The sequence below is a fragment of the Thamnophis sirtalis genome, unplaced genomic scaffold, assembly GCF_051295495.1.
Source record: "Thamnophis sirtalis isolate CommonGarterSnake01/CBP01778 unplaced genomic scaffold, rThaSir2_p1.2 scaffold_1, whole genome shotgun sequence".
In the NCBI taxonomy this organism is placed as follows: domain Eukaryota; kingdom Metazoa; phylum Chordata; class Lepidosauria; order Squamata; family Natricidae; genus Thamnophis; species Thamnophis sirtalis.
In genome coordinates this window covers 42054011-42070466 of record NW_028261381.1, presented here as the reverse complement: position 1 = coordinate 42070466, position 16456 = coordinate 42054011, and the positions used below count along the sequence as shown (strand labels likewise).

Here is a 16456-nt window from a genome sequence, read left to right as displayed (position 1 = left end):
ATATGTGGGACTGGGGTTGATTGCCAAGTATCTGAATTTTGATCACGTTACCATGAGGATGCTGCAATGTGTGAAAAATGATCATCAGTTACTTTTTTCACTAAACTTTGAACCTTCACTAAAAGAAAGTTTGTAAGTCAAGGAGTATGATGCCACCTTATGTATTTGTTTAACTTCTTTCATGTGACTCTACATGTTTAGTGTAACATATACCAGAAGCCATTTCAAAAGCAATTTACCATGCAGAAAAGGGGCTGAGGGGATGGAGAAGTTAAAAAACAACAACTACTTAGTCACTCAGCATTGCTACTCCTTTCTTCAGTAAGGTATTTTAAATCTGTGTTTTCCATCTACATATCCTCCAGACTGTTGCATTACATTGAGGATAATGTAAATCTCAAGTTTTATTCTTGAGTTGTGTTTATTGGATAGATCCTCCTCATCCACCAATAGTTTCCATTATGGCACAAAATAGAGAAGGAATTACCTGATGTCCTAATACCCGCCCTCATTCTGATGTTATTCTGTACATAAAAAGTTTAAAATTGGAATAACCAAAGGTCTCTTCTCTTTCTTTCTAGGGCTATCCATGTTCATTATTCACAGTCTTGTTTCCAGTGTCTTTGAAAGTTCTCTGTCTTTTGAAATATTGCTAGAGATAAAGTATATAATTAGTATAAATTCATGTCTCTCTCTGCCTGCTTTTCTCTGTCTTTTATCTCATTTTTTTACCAGCTGTTTTTGTTGTTTGTGGAGATTTAATAAATAAATATCAAACTACATTTTTTGCTAGATGATTGGTGTATGCTTATTTTGATATAGATGTAGAAACTGACTGGGGAAGTGCTGGTTGCAAGCTAACTTGGAAATTACACATAATAACTTTTTTAATACTAGTCTAACCTGGAAATTACCCATAGTAATTGAGTAATGGAAATGTCTTGCAAACATATATGGCGAGTATGGGATGAAGGAAGACTATTTTAGGGTTATGTGTGAATTTAGCCAATTGTGGTTTATCTAACAATCCATGATTTTGCATGATGCTTAGACCCACTCTATAGAAACAATATTCAAATCCAATGTTCCCTATTTCCAACATTTTAGTTCAAATAATTATTTCAAGATTTGAGATTATTATGTGTTATAAAATCTATAAATTACTATGTATAGATTTTATTTCAATAGAATTATGAAACTTCATATTATAATTGAATTACATTTCTGTTAATTTACAGTCATCTCCCCTTTTCCAATATCTGGCTGCAAGAATACAGCAGTGAAATAAGTAGTTACTATAAAAATAGAGGCATCCATATTGATTTAGCCAAATTCACATGCTGATGATTTTGAAGCGCAAACTGATAGATAACCTGACCCAGAGGTTTTACATAGACATTCAATAAGAAAGGAGTGATGACTGAACTCTGTGCCAATCCACAAAGCAGGGTGCCTAGCCCTTGGGAATAACCTCTTCCTCACAACCAATATCAACTGGAACTTGTCCTGAAGGAAGGAAGAGAACCGGGGCAAGAAGGCACTCCCATTTCCCAGCACCCAGAGCTTGTCCCCCCCAAAATACCATGATCAATGGTCTTGAAAGCCATCAATAGATCAAGAAACACAAGACTGGATGAACCACCTTCAGCCCAACTCTGCCACATGTTATCAATAAGCACATCCAAAGTTGTCTCCACATAGAATACTAACCTGACTTGAAGATGGCTGAGATAATATGCTTCCTTCAGGTTTCTTAACAACGCAGTCTAACCGTTTTCGCAACAATCTTCCCTAAAAAGAGACAGGATGATAGATATCTGTTGGATCCAAGGAAGTGTATCCAACATTGCTCCTTTCAAGGCTGGAGGCATCACCACTCTCCCTTGAAGCTGACACCATAGCCCTAACCAGAAATCACTTCCTGGTTATTCTATTTCTGGAGGCAAGCTGTACTGAAATGGTTAACACTGTCTGGAAATTGGGGTGGTTTGGGAAAGATAACCAGATATAACTTCCTGCATCTGAAGAATTTTGAAACATTTACCTTTTAATGGATTTATAAATATTTCACATATATTTCCACTTTTTTCATATTTATGAAGGTAAACTACACAGAATGTAGTATTATCTAAAATGTTCTGTAAAAATCTTGGTGGAGGCCCAAGCTTTCAGTGCTCACAGTTATATTTCGCATAGAATTTGCCAGGGCCTAGTTTTCTAAGATACCATGTTTCCTAGATAAATTCCTGATAAATTCAGGACAGCTGTTAAAAGAACCCCTTGTCTTATTGAGTTTACCAGAAAAGGCTGATGGGTATTCCCTGCAGAGACTTTCTTCTTCTAGGACAGCTAATCCCCAAGGTAAGATGGTTCCCACTATTAGGCTTCCTAAAAGCTGAGTCTTTCAAAAAGCTTTTGGAAGATATTGTAATTACAGGCCAAGGGTAGGAGCCTGGAGGTCTCATTCCATGACAGAATAGTTGATTTTATGTGGCTTATTACTTCCATATCTTGAATACCACCTAGAAGCCTTTGAAAGTAAGACAGTTAAAAAACCAAATCAATCCAATAAATAAATAAAGTGTGTATTATCATCCCTCTCTTTAATATTGTCCATAGCTGATGTTCCCCACTTCCACTGTGTGGTTCCTCCTTTTTCTTACAATAAATGTTCTTACCCGGACAGCCACTGTAATCTCCAAGTTGGCCCAGTATATGTGACTTCTATTGATTACTATCTCAGTCAGTGTATTTATATCCTAATTTGCTGAGCCATTCAAAAATGGTATAAATTATCCGTTGTTTCAATAGCTAATCAAGGAGATAATTATGAAAATATGCATGTGTTTCAAGAATCTTCATTGGACAAAGGATATTCCTTCTCCAAGAAGAAATGAATGCATTTTTTTCAGCATCCTGTAAATTATGCTATCATATTCTGGACTCAATTAAAATGTCAGTCATATTTTCCATAGTTCAAACAGTCTGTGATCTACGCCTCCGGGCAGGTTTCTGTGTGTCTAGTTCTGATTTGGCCACACTAATAAAAGAACTGTATGGAATGAGATATGTGTTGAGCAGGACGGCAGGATGTCAAATTTGTACCAAAATAATGAGTTAGCACCAAATGCTAATTAAATATTGATGAAAGTCATACTTTCAATTATCTTCATTACGGACTGATATTTTATGTAGACAGTAAAGCTTGGAGTAGGAACACATATTGTAATTAGTTATGCAGTATAAAAAATACAAGTTATTTTTCTTCTGGGAGGAAACTATGCCTGAGCTGAAAGAAATTATTCAGCAATGACAAAAAGGCAGAAATTCCCTGTGGTGATTCAGTTTCATTTAATTTTTGTAGAGCTAATGTGTGCATTGGAGTAAGGATTTTTCTGATAACTGCAGATTCAGTTGATAAAAAGGATACAGTCTTAATCAAATGAGAGAAAGTGTCTGGGTGTTGAGAGAAGTTATTCAATATATATATTTATATATTTGTATATATAAATCAAAGCCTATTATGCATAATTGACCCAGTTCCCAGAAACTGGGATCTGATTGTTCCAGGTTTGTGTGAGCAAACAACTTTGTTAGAATGCAGCACATGGCAAAGTGGAAATGAAGATGACTACGTGAGGTTTTTATTAGTTTAGCTTTGGCTAAGTATGACATATGAATCTAACCACTGTGCTTTGCAAACCAAGATTTATGGTTTGGTATCTGGGTGTTAAAGGAGCCTTGGTGGTGCAGTGGTTAGAATACAATATTGCAGTTAAACTCTGCCCACAACCTGGGGTTTGATCCTATAGGGCTCAATGTTGACTCAGCCTTCCATCTTTCCGAGGTCAATATAATGAGGACCTAGATTTTGAAGGACAATATGCTGACAGTAAATTTCCCAGAGAGTGCTGTAAAGCATTATGGGAAGTATATAAGCCTCAAATGCTATTGCTATTAAAGTGGTATACTCAGGTACCTGGATGTAAACTCACATTTCCTTGGCACCCATCAGCTTTTTCACTTGATTTTATTTATTTATTTTAATTAAAAATGGAAATTGTACATAATAAGATGAAATATGAAAGCCAACTGGAGTAACTTTGAACCAATCAGTCTCTCTTAGCCCAATGCACATCATAGGTTTTTTGCCATGAGAAAAATAGGCGGCTGGGGCATTAAATCTAATAAACTGTACAAGTCTTGCCCTTTAGCTTTTTTGTTACAACTCTCACTAAAATACATAAAAGGCACTGATGGTATCACAATGTATATTTGGTCACTAGTCCTCCCTGCTCCAACCCCCATGGATACCTAGAAGCATGATCCAAAGCAAAGTATTGGAAGAATTAGTAGGAGCTTCAGTACTAATGTCTTCTACATGAAAATGGATCTGTCTAATACATGGGGTTGTGAACTGGCTGTGCTCATGCTGTCCTTTTGTAAGAATATCTATAACATGTTCCTCAAATCCCAAATATGACCATCTGCCAAAACCAGTTGGGACTCCAAGCTTAGCATTATATGTGAACCACATTATTTTGGGTTGTTCTATAAACTATGTGTCTTACTCATCTTTTAAGGCAGAATAGTTTTATTGGTTGACACTTGTAGAAAGACAAGTTTAAAAAACGAATTCTGCAAGTGAGTCTCAAAGCAAAGTCCTGAACTGCTAGAGTCTGTCTCCTTCCCATCTCTTCTGGAAGGAGATACCTCAAAAACTCTTCTATCAAGATATAATGGTCCTAAATATCAAGGGATATTAGCTGAAGGCTATATAAAATGAAAATAAATTTGATGGACGGTTTCTATAAGGAGAATTGTGGTTTTGGGATTATGCCTTCCTAAAATAAAATAAAACTTATTAAACAAAACTGAAATCTTAGTCACAGCATGGGAAATTAAATACCAAATACTACTAAGAGCCATTTAATTAAACCACTTCTCTTAATAATGCAGAAGAGGAAGTAGGTTATGTAATTAAAGACAGTACATTTGGACATGATAACTGAAAATCTAAATCATGTAATATACAATGGATTGGGGGCAGGGAGCAAAATAAAAATAAAAATAAAATTTTGGATTATTTTTTAGAACAGGAAATGTTAACAAAATGACATTTTTCAATTAATCCTTAGGCAAACAGCTGATGCAACTCCTATAATATAAAATTAAACAGGACATGTTTCTGGAAATAGTATAATTGCTATTTATGTGAAGTTGTGCAAAATTGAAAAGAGGTTAAATAGTTCACCAAGCCATCAACCCAAAACATACAGTATCTCCAAATCAACTTTGAAGCATAAGAAAGAAGAATAAAAGCTTTAGAATGGAATTTACAATCCTCAAACTTGTTTATTATTGAAAATCTTCAGGGAGCTTTCAAACATGCACGGATACAAAGAAGTTTGAAAATATTTTTGAACAAGAAGAGTTCTGCAAGGGACAGTGGTAAAAATTTCGAAAGAATAGAAAGACAATTTTCCATAGGGAAGTACTTTGTAGTATCACCTGAAAGCATTCCAAACTTTAGCACCTATCACATTTATTCTTTTCTGTTTTGAATCTGCCACACAAAATGTGGCAGATTGTAACCACACAAAAGTAGTAAATATGCATTAATAATTGCATAAATATGTTTAACTTTTTATAATATATAGATGTTAGCTTCTCTTCACTCAGGATTCAGTGAAACACATAATCTGTATCATACAATAATCTCTATGGACATACTAAGCAAAAACAAATATAAGATCACTCTAGTCATTCCTAATTTGGGGCTCTTAAGATGTTTTTGAACAACTCTCATCAAATATGAGCTTTGTTGCCCTGACCATTTGCCATAGACTTAAGTCCTTCCACCCATTTTTGGAGTGCTTCAATATGATATTCAACAGTCAGATACGGAAGAAAATTATTATTCTCCCAAAATGTATGAAAGGTTAAAAATTAAGTGGCTAAACTTGTCATCTGGAAAACTTGACAACTCGGTTCGTGAGCTCAATTCATGCAACGGGGTGAACTTCTGTTACTTGCCCCAGCTTCTGCCTACCTAGCAGTTTGAAAGCATGCAAATGTGAATAGATAAATAGGTACTACTTTGGTGGGAAAGTAACAGAGTTTAGTGTATAGTCATGCTGGCCACATGATCACGGAAACATCTTTGGACAAGGCTGGCTCCCTCGGCTAAGAAATGGAGACAAACACTGTCCCCTAGAGTCAAACACGACTGGAAAGGGGAAGACTTTACTTTTATATTAATAAATCCTATAGATGTCAGCTCTTCAAGGTAGACTGGGTTAAGAAACAGCTTTCACAAGGACTACTGGAACTCTACTATTGTAATAATATCTGGAAAGCTTGCTGCAGTTTCCTTCTGCACTCCCTTATATTACATAGAATCAGGACAGGATTATTTTAATTTCTTTTTTAATTTTCTTATGCTTACTTCATTTTTATGGTTGAGATTTTATTTATAGTCTCTTTTATCTGTGAAGAGCTCTTGCATTCCTTCACCATCTTCAATTCTGTCTTCTATGATAAGTTATTAGGATACAGAATATCAATTGCAGGCTCTACACAGATGTTTCTTACCAGATATGTACAATGCTTTAATTATTCATTACTCTGCACAGCTAGAAATGTATTTTGGATTTATATAGGAGTGTTTAATTAACTTCTAGATGGAAATGGTTTCTGTGCAGTAATTAGGTAATATAAAGAGTGCTTTCCTTTCTTAAAACAAACAGATATTCCAAATGGGAAATTCTTTGCCACTTCCATAGCACAAATACAGGTAAACCTTGACTTACAAATGGTCATTTAACCACCATTTAAAGTTACAATGGCCTCAGAAAGGATGTTTTAAGCAGTTCTGGCTGTCATAAAATGTCTCCCTCCCCCGGTCATATGATTACATTTGGGTTTGTATGCCGCATGTATGAACTGATCATACATGTGAGCTATTGGCAACTGGCTCATATGTAGGACTGATTCCAGCATCACACCGTCATATGACTGCAATTTGATACTTTTTGCTAGTTTCCCACAAAAAAAAAGTCTTTTGGGTAAAATAAATTCAGTCTTAGATCCACAATTCAAAGACTGTTGTAAAAATGGTCATAAAATTGGATCTGGTCACATGAATGCCTTGACTTTACAACAAAAATTCTGGTTCCAACTGCGGTCATAAGTCGAGGACTATCTATATTCCCTTTTGGGATATGTAACAATATGCAAAATGCAAAGGAAGAAAGAAATGAATGGTAAGTCAAAGAAATTAAGGACTTGAGACAAGACAAAATTAAATATGTTGACATATTTACTACGTTAATTACCAGCAGAATTCCAGCCAACCCAATGGTTTAGTTTAAACTGTTAAAGCTCTAGATGTCTTGGTGCCTGCATACTTAACCAGAATTAGCAAGTCTGGTATTCAACTTGTGTCCCCATTCCACATGAAGTTAAGGGGAGGGCAGGCCAGACACAGAACTTCTCAGTTATGGTCACATGGTGGAACAACGTACTCACCAAAGTAAGAATATTGCCACCTTGTTTGAAATCCATTGATCTGTCTAGAGTGCTAGGGTGTCAAACTCGGATCTGGCTCATGGGGTGTTTAAATCTGGCTTGCAGGGCCTGTCTGGAAATAGCAAAGGATCAGCTTGCGGTGCCTCTGGCAGCCAAAACGAGACATGGTGTGTGTGTGTGTGTGTGTGTGTGTGCTACCCCCCCCCCCGTGCCCTCTTTTTGCCAGATAAGTGTTGCAGGAGGCCATCCAGGCCAAAAATGGGCTGGGGATGCACTGTTTTGGCCAGCAAAGTCCTGCAGGTGTCCGTCCCATCTCCCCGCCCTGCAGAGAACTACAGTATTGATCCAGCCCTCAAAGAAATCCAGTTTGACACCCCTGGTCGAGACCATCTTATTTTTTCTCTCGTAACATCGGCCTGGCTGATTCATCCTGTAGGGCTAGTGTGCTATAGATGCCTTCCATTAAACAATGCTATCTCTCAGGATCCCAGAAGTGTGTCTCCTTATAGTGGTGGTTGCCTCTGGAACAAGGTTCCCCTTGAAATCTGGATGGCTCTCAGTCTACTGTTATTTTGAAGAGCTGTGAAGTCCTGCTCTTCACTCTGGCCTTCGCTGAGGGAGAGTGAGACTCCTCTGTTCATCATCCTTGCCAATTTTTCTCTTAATTTTCATTTTATACCATACTTTCTACTTTGATTGTTGCAAGTCATCCAGAGTCATTGAAAATTGGGTGGCATAATGTTTAATCATTATCATTATTCTGAAATGCTCTGGGGGCAGGCAGTGATATGAGTTTTCTTTGAAATTTTAATTGTGCGTTAATTGTATTCTGTTTTTATTTGGAAGTTAGATAATATAAAAATAAGCCTGCACAACTATGTTTAATTTATGCCAATAAAATAGTCTATGGAGATTCTAGTCATCAAGGTCATAGTTGTCCCAAACTGCTTTTTTAAGAGGCACCAGTTGCTTCTTGAAAAAGCACCTTTGGGATTAATGCTACAGTATTCACTATACCTCTCTGTACTTTTCTATCCTTGCACGTACTTCATACATTGCCTTTAAAGTATTATGTGAAAGATATAATGGACTGTTTTATTAAAAGCAGAAACACCTCCTCCCCCCCATTCTGCTTCATTAAACTAAACAGTTTCTTCTCTATATAGAATTGCATTAGGTGTTCCTTGCTAAGTAACTTCATAATGGAATAGTTAGGAGGGTGATGAAAAAAATGTTATAACCAATGACCACATTTAGAGGGTTTGCAGGTATGTAAAACAAAGCTTAAGTAATACCATAAGTTGCAGTTTCATTTACAGGCGAAACTCGAAAAATTAGAATGTCGTGCAAAAGTTCATTTATTTCAGTAATGCAACTTAAAAGGTGAAACTAAGATATGAGATAGACTCATTACATGCAGAGCAAGATAGTTCAAGCCGTGATTTGTCATAACTGTGATGATTATGGCATACAGCTCATGAAAACCCCAAATCCACCATCTCAGAAAATTAGACTATTACATGCAATCAATAAAACAAGGATTGTACATAGAACAATATCGGACCTCTGAAAAGTATAAGCATGCATATGTACACAGTACTTGGTTTGGGCCCCTTTTGCAGCAATTACTGCCTCCACGCGGCGTGGCATGGAAGCTATCAGCCTGTGACACTGCTGATGTGTTATGGAAGACGAGGATACTTCAGTAGCGGCCTTCAGCTCTTCTGCATTGTCCGGTCTCATGTCTCTTATCTTTCTCTTGGCAATGCCCCATAGATTCTCTATGGGGTTCAGGTCAGACGAGTTTGCTGGCCAATCAAGCACAGAATCCCACAATCATTGAACCAGGTTTTGGAGTTTTTGGCAGTGTGGGCAGCTGCAAATTGAAGAAAGGCATGAAGTGCTCCAAAATCTCCTGGTAGATGGCTGCGTTGACCCTGGTCTTAATGAAGCACAGTGGTCCAAAGTCCTGTTGCTCAGTGGTCCAAAGTCCTCTTTTCTGATGAGAGCAACTTTTGCATTTCATTTGGAAACCAAGGACCCAGAGTATGGAGGAAGAATGGAGAGGCCAATCAAGCACAGTAATCCCACGGTCATTGAACCAGTTTTTGGTGCTTTTGGCAAAAGTTGCTCTCATCAGAAAAGAGGACTTTGGACACTTGAGCAACAGGACTTTGGACCACTGTGCTTCATTAAGACCAGGGTCAACGCAGCCATTTACCAGGAGATTTTGGAGCACTTCATGCTTCCTTCTGCAGAAGAGATTTATGGGATGCTGACTTCATTTTCCAGCTGCCCACACTGCCAAAAGCACCATAACCTGGTTCGTAATTCGTAATTTAATAAACCTATATGCCACCCAATCCCGTAGGACTCCGGCCGGCTTACAAATACAAAGATAAAACAAAAATAAAAAAATAGGGGAAAGACGAGAACAAATTTAAAAGGAACACACCATACACTCGACTTAGCTGGGGGCTGGACCTCCTTCATGGGTCAAGAGCCCCAGGCTGCCGGAACAGCCAGGTTTTGGTGGCTTTTTGGAAGGCCGAGAGAGTGGGAAGGGTCCGGATCTCTGTGGGTTCAATGACTGTGAGATTACTGTGCTTGATTGGCCAGCAAACCCATCTGACCTGAACTCCATAGAGAATCTATGGGGCATTGCCAAGAGAAAGATGAGAGACATGAGACCGAACAATGCAGAAGAGCTGAAGGCCACTACTGAAGCATCCTGGTCTTCCATAACACCTCAGCAGTGCCATAGGCTGATAGCTTCCATGCCACACTGCATTGAGGCAGTAATTGCTGCAAAAGGGGCCCAAACCAAGTACTGAGTACATATGCATGCTTATACTTTTCAGAGGTCTGATATTGTTCTATGTACAATAGCAATAGCAGTAGACTTATATACCGCTTCATAGGGCTTTCAGCCCTCTCTAAGCGGTTTACAGAGAGTCAGCATATTGCCCCCAACAATCTGGGTCCTCATTTTACCCACCTCGGAAGGATGGAAGGCTGAGTCAACCCTGAGCCGGTGAGATTTGAACCGCTGAACTGTTGATCTAGCAGTAGCCTGCAGTGCTGCATTTAACCACTGCGCCACCTTGCGCAATCCACTGCGCAATCCTTGTTTTATTGATTGCATGTAATAGTCTAATTTTCTGAGATGGTGGATTTGGGGTTTTCATGAGCTATACGCCATAATCATCACAATTATGACAAATCACGGCTTGAACTATCTTGCTTTGCATGTAATGAGTCTTATCTCATAACTTAGTTTCACCTTTTAAGTTGCATTACTGAAATAAATGAACTTTTGCACGATATTCTAATTTTTCAAGTTTCACCTGTAGAGATGTTTCATTTAACATCTGAGTTGCTACTCCCAACTATGGTTGCAAAATGAGTATGCTTGTATCTGTTAAGTTGGTAGTAAATGTAATTAAATTTCCTAGCATACATTTATTTCTATAAATAATTTTTAAGGCATCAGAGTAATTTCATACATCAGTTTAGACATACTTATAGTCTAAATTCTGATGTTATAAATTTCCTGTATCTACAGCCAATCTATTTAGACTTCTACATTGAGAAAAAGTACTGTACTTCAAAAGGAAATCTATTTTAAACAAATGACAGATTTAATCAACTCTCTTTATTTACATAGAAATATGTGTACACATATATTCTGTATTTGTACACATACATTTCTAAGTATATATACATGTATAATTTCCACATACTCTACAATAAACAATCTCATTTGTATTTAAAGTAGCTACAGAATTGGGTAAAAATACAAGTTCAAAAATAACAGCTTACAACTAAATTACAAAATCACCCAGTAATGAACTCATAAATTTTAGCAAGAAATCCTAGCTTATATACAGCCAGATCTAGGCCACATGATACAAATGTGAACTAGAAGTTTTAGTTAAGTTTTTACTTTAGTAGTTTTCTTATTTGAGAAGAAAAAGCTGGGGAAAAATTAATTTGGCAAATCTCTTCAAGACAAAATAGGGAAGTGATCAGGTTTTTGATCACATACATGAAAACAAACACATTTCCAAACTCTTAAGTTCTAAGACCATTTCTTTCTTTTAACAAAATGATTTTGAGCATACATGTTCCTGCTGAACAGTGTGGGTCAAGATAGGAACCAACTAGATATCTAAATGCCTGGGATATACTGGTTGGGAGGTGCTTATAATGCAATCTGGAGTTCCTCCTTGCTGAAAATCATGGAAAAATGTCAATTTTCCCCAGATCCTGGAGAGGAAGCCCTCAGTGTCAGATATGTAGGTGAGACAGCTCGAATAGTATTATTATTAAATAATATGGAATGGGCTACTTTCTCACTACATGCCAAATTACATTTCAATTCTCCTCTTCTTAAGTGGATGATTGTAACAAAGCAAATCTAATAGTCTGGGTCTTACATTATCAGAAAGCAGCTATTTTATCTCCTTACTGATCCTTGATCTTTTGGGCAGAGGGTTCCCTCCCCCACTTCACAGGCAGAAATCTCATTTTTCATACTTTGATTGCAGATGCCACTGCCATCATGGATTTATTCCAAAAACTGTTTGAATCTTTAATCTTTCATATCCTTCCAATATGATGGTAAATTTATTGAGTATCTTATTATCAGGCTGTTAAAGTTTGTCATTCATTTTGCAAAAAATGCATTATATTCATAGCATAATGAAATGGAGCTGTTTGCCTGCCTGCCTCTGTATGTGGCTAACAGAGTAATCTCCTATCTTCTATGAAGAGAAAACCTTTGAATCCCAAATGTAGCTGAGTGGGATTTCATGCAATGTGAGAATTGTTTGGTTATTACTTTTGTTGCAATGAATAACTTCTATCTCTTTCTATAGGTAGAAATGCTAGAATCTGCTGTATAAATACTTGGGTGATATATCATCACATGTGACAATCCCAAAATGCACAAAGGTTTCACAGTTTATATGCCTCTTTCATTTCATTTCTCTTGCGGATGTGGAGAATGAAGTTCTCAGAAAGTTTAGTGAGAGTGACAATTTCCATGTATCCTCTTCTATCTCTTCAACTAAGCTCCAGAAAATGTGTAACAGATTTGTGAATGGGAGAAAAAAGGAGAAAAAAGAATTTATTTCTGCCTCTGGGGGAAAAAACGAGGGATATAATTAAATTTTCTCTGAAGAAAATAGTTCTTGGCAAATTTTTAACAATTTTTTAAAAAGTAATTGGAGGTTTGAGATGATACTATCTCATTGATGAAGCCTACCAGGTCTGAGATAAGTTAATGAATAGGTCACCTGGAAGCTACCTGATTTCAGCCAATTGATTCCTATCCAAATGTAAAATGTGAATATTTACATAAGCAAATCTTATGTAAAACATTCATTTTGAAAAAAATCACTGCTTTGAAAATTTAAACAAATATACGTCATCTGGAATTTTAGTCAATGAAAGCAAGGTGGTAAAAATCTCATCATAATTTTATGTTACGTTTCTTCTTCAAGGTTTTATATAATGATTCTGGCAAGGGTTGATGATACTAAAAAGGCAAGTCCATTTGTATCTCTACATGATTCCATTGCAGAGAAGGAGATTATCATCCCTGCTACATTATCTCAATGAAATCAGAATTATACTTTATTGCACTGAATGAAAACAGCCCCCTTTAAAGAACTTGTGATTCTAATTTTAGTATGCTTTCAGAATGGCAAAATTGATAGACACTCCAATTTCTGAATTGCATGACTAGACTAAGGACAAAGCAGTTTCAATACAGAACACATTTTCTCAATATTTTTGCATTAAATGGACATTTCAGTAGAATTCTGTCCTATCAAACTATGTGTTCTTTGTACCCACTGATTTTGAAAACAAAATCCGTTTTTGTTTTCATGAAGAATGGCACTGTCTGCAAAGCTATATAGTGGGAAACATATCCACAGAAAGTTTTTTATCCAGTTCTCTGCTCCTATTACAACATGTACTTTACCGATATAAACATGGCTTTAGAGGTATGCAACTGACTTACCCAATTGTTACATAAAGGTCAGTTTTGTCAGATTATAGCTAGAATGGTTGTAGGTATTTAATAAGCAAATAATACTGCTTGTGAATGATTCATTCATGAACAAATTATGCAAATCTCATAGAAAGTCTTCTAATTTTAAATTCCTATAGAATTTTTGCCTAAGTTTTAAGCAAAATTCATGGCAGTACATCTGAGAGATTTCTTTCTCTCAATGTTTCTCCCTAATCTCATAAAAAAAAGTTTGGCTACCTTCAGAATCCATTTTGATAACATCTCTACATGTTAGAGAGCCTGAATATTACCTTTGATAAATTTGCTGGCACTGGCAGTTTAACATTTCTAAAATGCTAACAAAGAATGTTTTTTTCCAATACTACCAGCTGAATCTACTGTTGCAGCAAGTCTTAGTAAGAGATCATTTGTGTCTCTTCCTTGCAAAGAATTTGGCTTTTCACACTTATCTATATACTATTAATATTTGATAAGATCTGACACAATGAGAAATTAAATACAAGTACTGTATTGTGAAAAAGTGATCTTTTGATTTTTGGATATTGAAATATTTATGATAACTGCAAACTCTTCAGGCTGGTCCACTCATTCAGTGATTCATCATGAAATCACAACTGCATGGCTAAATAGGGACTCTGATCTGAAGCCTTATAAAAATGTTATGTGGTGCTCAATCATGATGGCTCATTGACATATGCAAGTTGTTACATGATGTTCTAGTCACCAAGTGAAGAACATGCATGGGTGAACCAGCCCACAAGTGATAATTTTCCTTTAGGGAGAAGAAAGCTGCTTAATTAACCTGATTAGGAACAATGCCTTAAGAAATTTAAAACTAGAACTTCAGACAGATTTTTTTTTCCTGATATAACAGTCACTGATGAAGAAAGAGTACATCATCCCGAGGATAAATATGGTGTCTCACTGTGGTAGTTGTAATCAGGGCAGACCTTCTGCACTAGTTTGTAATCAACACTGTAGAAAGCAATGTAAATACAGATGACCTTAAATGGTTTAGAACATAACCAGGACACATGGCTTTGGGTCTGCTCTTGGTAGCAGATTTTTGAAGGGTCAAAGTTACACAATGCGGTTTTCTTAGCCCTGTCAGTTTTCTCATACTCAATTCGGCAATTGAAAGACTTGGATTCCTTAGTCTCTAGAGTTGATTGAGGGGACGATTCAAATTCCACCACCTTGGAAGGTGGCACCAGGCTTACAGAAACATTTCCAAGGCCTGTTGAATTGTGCCGAAAATAAACACTAAAGGTTCCATTGCCATGATCGACAATCTTCCCTGTTATCAGAAGATTCAACTTCACAGTTTTGATGTTAGAATGGAAGTCGCCCCATCCAAACATTTTTTTAAACTTTCCAGTTTTCACAATTGGTCTGCGTTTAGTTCGTGCAAGAGATTCCTGAACTTCAGTGATATTGGATAGCCAATCCCAAAAGTTGTCCGTGTTGTGTGAATATGGCAGCCGCCCATGTTTCATTGTTGGAGAGGGCTTCACAAAAAGGCGTAAAGGGTTGATGATCCGAGAATGGACTACATTAGCAACCAAAGTATCCGCAGCATCTTTATCCTCCCAGTCCAATAAGTCTGTGGCCTGGATGATTTGCTTAGCATCACAGAATATCTGTTTCAAAAGAGAAAGAGAAAAGAACTTAAGAAACATAAATATGGTATTTTTTTAATCATTGCTTTCTTTTCAGAAAGAAAGTACACAAAAGTTTACAACATCGCTGAGCTATTGTACAATGTTTAGATTAACTGAGCTCAGTCTTGTTGGATTCTATTCAGATGTTATTCTTCTCTTATAACTGTTAGAGTTGTGAATTAATCAAATTATTCATGTTTCCTTCTCAAACTCTCATTAAGAACTATTACACCTTCTCTTTATATAATCTTATGATGTAAACGTGTGAGACTATTCATTTTATTTTTGTATCATGTATTTTAGATTATAAGACATTACTATAAAACAGAAAACTCCTTGTTTTACAAGAGGACTATACAGTATATACACATAGTAAATAAAATAAATATTTAAATTGGCAGTACTTCATGAATAAGTGATAGCACTCGTGAATTATTCATTCATGAATATTTTAAGAATCACAATGTTAAACACAGCAGTTTTACCTGCAAAGTGCATCACAAATTTTTGATAATATTCTTCTTGTACTAGTATAAAAAGGTGCTTTCCCTTTTCAAAAATATATGATGTAAAATAATTTATTTATTTAAAAAAAATTACACGGCCAACCAATTCACTCACAATGATTTTAGGAAGCTTACAAAGATTAAAAAAACTAATATAAAAATAATAAAATGCAATAATCCCTCCCCCCTCAGTTAATCCATAAGCCACTTGATGGGCTCCATTCCACCCTGGATTGCCCAGGTCCTTTGCCAAAGCCAGATCTTCGGGGCTTTGTGAAACAGTGTCAAAGCAGGGGGCAATCTTATCTCCACAGGAAAAATGTTTCATAGGGAGTGAGCCACCATAAACAAGGCTCTTCTTCTTGCCCCCCACCCCTAGATGTAACTCTTTAGGAGAGGGGACCTGTAACCTTCCCTACTTCCCCGCTCTAGTGAGTTTGGTAGATGTGACCATGTAAAGATGATCCCTCAAGTAACCTGGTCCCAAACCAGGTAGAGCTTTGAAGGTGACAAGCAACACCTTGAATTGGACCCAGAAGCAAATCGGAAGCAAATGCAACTCCCACAAGAGACATGTGCACAGCTAGGCCTGCACAAAACCACATGGGTTGCTGCATTTTGAACCAATTCTGGATACTTTTCAAGGGCAGCCCCATGCAGTGTGTGTTGTAATAATCAATATGGGAGGTGACTAGGGTTGTGAGCAACTGTGAGCA

General features: G+C 36.8%; 1 protein-coding gene across 1 annotated transcript in view; it reads right to left on the bottom strand.

The window, feature by feature from the left end:
• Positions 1 to 10694: 10694 nt before the first annotated feature.
• Positions 10695 to 16456, bottom strand: part of NXPH2 (neurexophilin 2) — a 47294-nt gene continuing 41532 nt past the window's right edge. Inside the window, exon 2 of the mRNA XM_014052663.2 lies at positions 10695 to 15213. Within this exon, the coding sequence (XP_013908138.1) occupies positions 14470 to 15213 (744 nt within the window). The 3' untranslated portion in view covers positions 10695 to 14469. The remainder of the gene's footprint in view (positions 15214 to 16456) is intronic.